Genomic DNA, 7,250 nt, shown 5'->3' with positions numbered 1-7,250 from the left:
TTTGACCCCCAGCTTCGAAATCCCAACTCGTTTTCGGATTACCCCCCCACGTCCCGAATATCGTGACCGTACGTCGAGCGGTTAAGATTTGTGCCCAACTGTTGACGGACGGACGGACGGACGGACGCTCGGACGGACGGACGGACGATCATGCGATTCTACAAGCTGCAGGACGGACGGACGGACGATCATGCGATTCTACAAGCTGCATCTGACTATGTCAGATGAGCTAAAAAAAAAGGGAAAAAATAAAAAAAGGAAAAAACGGGAAAAAATCGCAACAGTGCATCGTAGACATTCGAAAGTGTATAGTCAGCCGAAAACACAGAGACACGAGTCATACGAAACGTGTCAAAGTAACAGATCCATTTATGTTTTACGAGAATGACACAGCTTGTTGAACCAAATGAGAGTTCTAGTACCTTCGAAATGGTAGAAGAAGAAAAAGAAGTGGTAGAAAAAGCGCAAAGGGACAAAGTGACAGCAGATTCAAACCAAAGGGACAAGAAACTTAATCGAGCCATTGAAAACGTTACAAGATTAGGCCATGTATAGATCTAGAAAACCTAGGAGTTTTAGTTTTAAATTCTTGTAAACTGCGTGTTACAATATGTACAGTTGTGTACTATGTATGTAGTGGCCTCGAGCCGGCCTCGACCCGAGTCCTCAAGTCCAGAGGGCTCGAGTCCGAGTCCGAGTTCGAGTCATTGCACTCCGAGGCCAAGACCGAGACCGAGGCTAAGACCAGCCTCGTGACCTACAACACTGGTGTGCACGTGTGTGTGCGTGCGTGCGTGCGTGTGTGAGAGAGATAGAGAGAGAGCTAGAGGTGTGTGTGTGTGTGTGTGTGAGAGAGAGAGAGCGACAGCTGTGCGTGTGTGTGTGAAAGAGAGAGAGAGAGCAAGAGAGGACGAATGAAAGGATAGACGGCAGCAGTGCATATATTATTATTGTATATTTTCGGCAATCAGCAGAGCGTCCCGTCGCGCAAACATGCGTGGACGCGAGTGGCGCGATCACTGTGTGAGTGGATGTCTGGATGCGTAGCCTGGGGGCTAGGCGACCGGTTCCGGACGCGTAGCCACTGCGATCTTTTTTTGCCTGTTGCGGATCCTCGCAACTCTTCGGGAGTCGGGACCCACACTATGACAATAATAACCTCATAACCCTACAACGTCTAATGGACTTGACTTAAGAAAGAATTACTGATACGCCGTAAACAGAGTACTAACGCACGAAGGGTCGTTGTCGTATAATGGCGTATATTATGTACCCGAGGTAACTATTTAATATGGTTAGGGTTAGGGTTAGGGTGTTAGGGTTAGGGTTAGGGTTAGGGTGTAGGTGACATACTCGCCGACACCTCGGGTACTATACTCGGGTACATATACGTCAACGACCCCTTCAGCAGTACTGACATACATCATTACATGGGGCATACACGCGATCTCATAATCAGGTAGGCCCTAATGGTAAAACTAATACTAGTAATGCTGAGAGGGTCTATGTCCACCAGGGTACTATCGGAGGGTACCCTGGGTATGGTTCGATATATCGGAACGTACCCTGGTACTATCTAATATGCCAGACCGTACCTCGCCTACTCCACTAACGAGTCTATAGGGAGTCGCCTATTCCCTAACCCTAACCATATCAGATAGTTACCAGGGTACTTACGATATATCGAACCTAGCTCTAGTAAGTACTATAGCCCGCGTACAGTACGCTTGCCGCAGGCCTGCAGCAACCTCCTGCAGCCTGCAACCTGCTAAATTCTGCCTAAAGCCTAAAGCCTGCTACGCAGCCTGCGGCAACTGTACGCGGGCTATAGTACTAGAGCTATATCGAACCGTACCCAGGGTACCCTCCGATCGTACCCTGGGCCTGGGGGACATAGACCCTATGAGCACTAGTAGTAGTAGTCCGAGATTCCTCTGACCAATGCCCACACCGACGATTTTGGTGGATTTGGTGTGGGTTAGAAAGATTCCTCTGACCAATGCCCACACCGACGATTTTGGTGGATTTGGTGTGGGTTAGCCCTAGCTCCAAGAAACGGTATTGCTAGGGTTAGAGAACTTAGAATACCTGTACCTGTAGCAAGACCGTACACAGGAAATTTTCAGTGGGGGGGGGGCAGTAAATAAGAGAAGACTTAGACCAGATCGAGCTACCCCTGGAAACATTGTTATAAACCCACTGGGGGTTGCAAATTTAAATTTATGGGGAGGGGGGGCAAGTGCACCCCCTAACCTCCGCTATGTACGGCCATGACATGTAGTATACCTGTATATAGCTCTAGTAACGCTGATAGGGTCTATGTCCACCAGGGTACTGCCAGAACGTACCCTGGTACTAAATACTACTATCTAATATGCCGGACCGTACCTCGCCTACTCCACTAACGAGTCAAGGGAGTCGCCTACGCCTACTCTCTAACCCTAACTCTAAAGTCTAACTCTAACCCTAACCCTAACCATATCAGCTAGATAGTTACCAGGGTACGTTCCGGCAGTATCCTGGGGGACATAGACCCTATAAGCTCTAGTCAATATAGACCGCGTACATTTGCCACTGCCAGCGGCAGTTAATATAAGCGGGCTATAGTACTAGAGCTAACCTGTATATTGACGTTAGTCACACAGCCTGGTCGGGTTAGGTTAGCCCTAAGCCCTAGACTGAATAATTCTGTCCCATATAACCTTTTTTATATTTTGGTGAGGGTTATATTGGGACAGAATGGGATTCATTGAAATTTCGTGAGATTGCATGCAAAATGCATGCGCTGCTAATGCGGCCCGTACGCCGCTATTGGCGCGAAAAAATACCTATCGTTCCCTTCTACATGGCTTTACCTTGCTACTGATATGTGGATACATTCACTTCAATAGTTATTTACTTCTTAAAAAATTGTTTTTCAGAAACCCCGCTTCATTAACTTTAGTAAATTACGTTGGCCATTTACAAACAATCAGACCAATCACAGCAAGTCTTACAATAGCCCCTGGTTTTCGCTTGTATCTGTGGCGCTGCAGGAGGCCCTGATAGACTCGCTGTGATTGGTCTGATTGTTTGTAAATGGCAAATGATTTAGGAAAGTGGAACGAAGCGGTCTTTCTGAAAAACAATCTTTTAAGAAGTGAATAACGATTGAAGTGAATGTATACACATATCAGTAGCAAGGTAAAGCCATGTAGAAGGGAACGGTAGGTTTTTTCGCGCCAATAGCGGCGTACGGGCGGCATTAGCAGCGCATGCATTTTGCATGCGATCTCACGAAATTTCAATGAACCCCGTTCTGTCCCAATATAACCCTCACCAAAATATAAAAAAGGTTATATGGGACAGAATTACTCGGTCTACCCTAAGCCCCTAACCCACACCAAATCCACCAAAGTCGTCGGTGTGGGCATTGGTCAGAGGAATCTCGGACTATAGTATTAGTAGTACTACTACTAGTAGTAGTAGTAGCACCTGGTAGTAGTAGTAGTAATAAGATTAAGACTGTGAAAGTGTGTTCGACGTCAATCAATCAGGTTGAGGTTGCTAGATGATAATATTGACACTGTGACTGTACGCGTGGACACTGTCACTATGACTGTCACAGTAGCCAAGATTGATATACAGCCTACAAAAAAACGGCTAAAAACAATAGCATACCGCATGGTCTGTATTAGCACTAGTACTCTAGCCAGCGGCAGCTATCCGCGGGCTATAGTACTAGAGCTAGGTGTGTATATGCTCACCACGGCAACCCGATTCATATTTCAATCGTATTGAAAAGTTCTCACTCAGCAGTAAAATCATGCCGTCTTGTTTATTGTTATACGCCAGCTGAAACTTGTTTTTCATTGGCCGCCGTAGGAATTCCCATAATTCAGTAGCAGTCATTATTCATTTAGATAATTATTCATTATTTCAATGCACATATCTTTAATATTAGAATTTGCTTTTTATTCTTATACAACATTTTTTAGGTACATACCAAACATAAAGTTAAGTTAAAGTTAAATCCTTCCCGCGCCTATGTGGCGGTGCATGCCTATCTCCGTTTCCGTAACCGAGGCCTCGCAGCTTCTTTCACAGTAAATGCTATATATTAGGGGCCGGGTTAGCCCTGGTAGCACTGCGAGTTAACTTGCCACACTCTATGTATCTCTATATAGCACACCAATAGAGCACCAATCATAACTGCCGCCAAACTATGGCATTCTTATTGTCCATGCAGTCACGTGGTCGTTGCAACATAATATAACCAGAGCACGCAAATCACGGTGATTTATATGGAAAGCCATCCCTTTCAAAAATCATTTTCAAACATTTCAAATACACAATTTTAAATCAATTTAAAACATCTTAAATTGATTAATAAAAATACAAATTACGTTATATAGTTTGAGAAATTTAAATTCAAAATTCAAAATCAATTTATTAACTTGCAAAACAATTCACAACTTTCCAAAATAATTGCCTGATAGGCATATACAAATTCCTTCACATCATTGTAAACATTCATTTTCTAAACGTAAAATTTATTTTCAAAACAACAAACCAATTTATACTAACTTTCAATTTAATTGAGAACACGTTATATCCAGGGGCGGCGCCACAGGGGGGGCAGGGGGGGGGGCGGTCGCCCCCCCTATCATTTGCAAGAAAAAGGAAAGAAGAAGAAAAAGAAAAAGAAAGGAAAAAAGAAAAAGAAAAAGAAAAAGGAAAAGAAGAAGAAGAAGAGGAAGAAAAAGAAAAAGAAACATCTTGCAAATGTCTTGCAAATGATGGGTGGGGTGGGGGGTCACCCTCCCTTCATTTGCAAGAAAAGGTAAAGAAGAAGAATATTCTTGCAAATAATAGGGGGATCGCCCAAAAATGAGTGATGTAGCCTACAAGCTGGACCACTTTCATCGAAAAATCGAAAAATTAAGTGTCGAAATTCAATCCATATAAAACCTGTGCTTAATTTGATAATCGATATCAATAGTGTTATTTCCTTGGGAGTCCAAGTTGGGACCATCATTTGTCGATGAGATGCTGTTTCCCGCGCGGAAAGGTAGTGCGTGCGTGCGTGCGTGCGTGCGTGCGCGAGCGTGCGTGCGTGCGTGTGTGACGCGATCGATATTAGCGCAGTCAGCGAGCGAGCGCAGCCACAGCCGGCTGCTGCTGACTGAGCGCGCGAGCGAGCATACATGTACGCTGGCGTATATCGTGGTATTTCCTGTGTTCTTAGTCGTATGGCGTATGGCGTATGTATGTCGCTGGCGGAGGTATGTTCTCTCGTGTGAGTGCCCTCTGTCTAGTTTTTAGTTAGTGTGCTGGTGGTGTGCAGTGGGTGTGTGTGTGTGTTGTGTATGTGTGCTGTTGTGTATGTGTGTGTGTGTGTGTGTGTGTGTGTGTGTGTGTGTGTGTGTGTGTGTGTGTGTGTGTGTGTGTGCGCTGCGTGTGCGTGCGTTCATCTCTCCCGGTCATGTTTTTTCTCTCCTCTACATAATACAACAAATTATTGTGTTCAAGTGCTACAGCATAGATTTTAAAGCAAATCACTGTTCCCTCCACATTCCGGAGACCCCCTCTTTTTAAACGTATCCAGTTTCATAGCATTGAATTTCAACGAAATCCTAGCTAGTTCGGAGACCCCATTTTCGAACATAGCCGGTTCCAGAGCATACCACATATCAACAAACATTAGTTCCAGAGACCACATTTTTAGGTCTGAGTTAGTTCCAGAGCCCCCCCCCCCCATTTTTTACTTCGCAGTGGCACATACCAGGATACCTACCATAATGTGGGTGAGTCCCTCCCCGGGGTTTTCATCTCCTTGGTATATGTTGCTCCTTGTTCCCTGCCACAATTTTTTTGCGCAGCAATTTTAGGGGCTTTGATTAGCTAAACTCTGAGAGCTTTCCCGGACCCCTGCCAGGGGCTCTCCCTGGACCCCGCCAGGGGCACTAAGGCGGGCCCTGGGGCCGGATTCATCAACGTTGCGCAAAGTGTATTGCGTATACAGAGTTTCTACGAAGTGCGTACGCAAAGCTCGTAGGTGCGATTCATCAACGCAGCGTAGCACCTGCGTACGCAAATGTTGATGAATTCCAGTGTAAATCTACTACGCCATCGTAGCTGCTGGCTGTTGAGGGGCGTGCCTAGCATAAACCAATCACACTGTGCGACACATACCATAGGAACCAAACTGATGCCTCTCTTGTATGTAAACCATATGGCGCTAGCTGTCTACAGGAGTGCTGGGGGATGTGATAGTTGTCCTCATTTTCGTTTGTATGATTGTGTTCAACACTCGATGAAAGCAGCGACACGTACGCGTGCGTGCGTGCGTGTGCACGTACACGTGCGTGCGTGCGTATGTGTGCACGTACACGTGCGTGCGTGTGCACGTACACTACGTGCGCTGCTTGCGTACGTACACGGCGCGGCGTCTGCGTGCGTACGTACACGTGCGTGCTTGTGTGCACGTACAAGTTCGTGCGTGTGACGTACAAGTGCGCACGGCGTGTGCACGTACACGGCTAACTACGAACTCGCTTATAACGAAACAATGCCAAGCTATGACAAAAAAACGTCAAAGGCGCGCCTGTCTGTGTTAGTATGGTAATTATTTATTTATTTTTAGTTGAGTAGTAATTTTATAATGTTTTCTCAATAAAATAATGCATGCTGCGGTATGCTGGAAACACCTGCGGAAATTTCGAATGGTTTACGGCATCTCGTCAGCTCGTGTAAAGTTACGCTAAAGGTTTACGTAAATTTTAGCTTGATGAATCGCACCTAAAACGGCCTCGCTTGCGTACGCGAAATCGTACGAAAATTTACTAAATAGCTGTGTTGATGAATCGCAACTAAAGCAACGTCGATTCGGTACACAAGATTTACGCAAAATATTTTGCGTACGCAGCTTGATGAATCATGAATTACCCCATGGACCCCACCCGTCAGTGCACAAGCGCACACGGTATCAGATTCTACAGTTCGCAGGGGCGTGTACAGGGGGGTCCAGAGGGTCCGGACCACCCTACTCGCGCAGAAAACGCATCTGAGGGGTCTAATTTCAAAATTCCTGGGGGAGAGCCCCCCAGACCCCCTTCGCGTGTTCTGTAAACGCCCCTGGTTTCGCCCCCCCTAAGAAAATACCCTGGCGCCGCCCCTGGTTATATCACGGTTAACGTGAACGCAAACGGTTAACCCACGTAAGTTCAAATCTTGTTTCATCATCCTAACAATTGAAATTATAAGTTTTA

At 45.8% G+C, this 7,250-nt stretch overlaps 1 protein-coding gene across 2 annotated transcripts in view; it reads right to left on the bottom strand.

The window, feature by feature from the left end:
- The window catches only part of LOC106808512 (carbonyl reductase [NADPH] 1-like), an 18,632-nt gene extending 14,813 nt beyond the window's left edge, over window positions 1–3,819 (bottom strand). The window contains exon 1 of one of the 2 annotated variants that reach the window (XM_014811266.1): window positions 3,747–3,819. In XM_014811266.1, the coding sequence (XP_014666752.1) occupies window positions 3,747–3,764 (18 nt within the window). In that variant the 5' untranslated portion in view covers window positions 3,765–3,819. The remainder of the gene's footprint in view (window positions 1–3,746) is intronic. The other variant, XM_014811267.1, reaches the window with a different exon arrangement.
- Between the last annotated feature and the right edge of the window lie 3,431 nt (window positions 3,820–7,250).

Source organism: Priapulus caudatus, unplaced genomic scaffold (genome assembly GCF_000485595.1).
Source record: "Priapulus caudatus unplaced genomic scaffold, Priapulus_caudatus-5.0.1 Scaffold283, whole genome shotgun sequence".
In the NCBI taxonomy this organism is placed as follows: Eukaryota; Metazoa; Priapulida; class Priapulimorpha; order Priapulimorphida; family Priapulidae; genus Priapulus; species Priapulus caudatus.
Note: the sequence above shows the minus strand (reverse complement) of the source record. Positions and strands in the feature narration are given on the sequence as shown.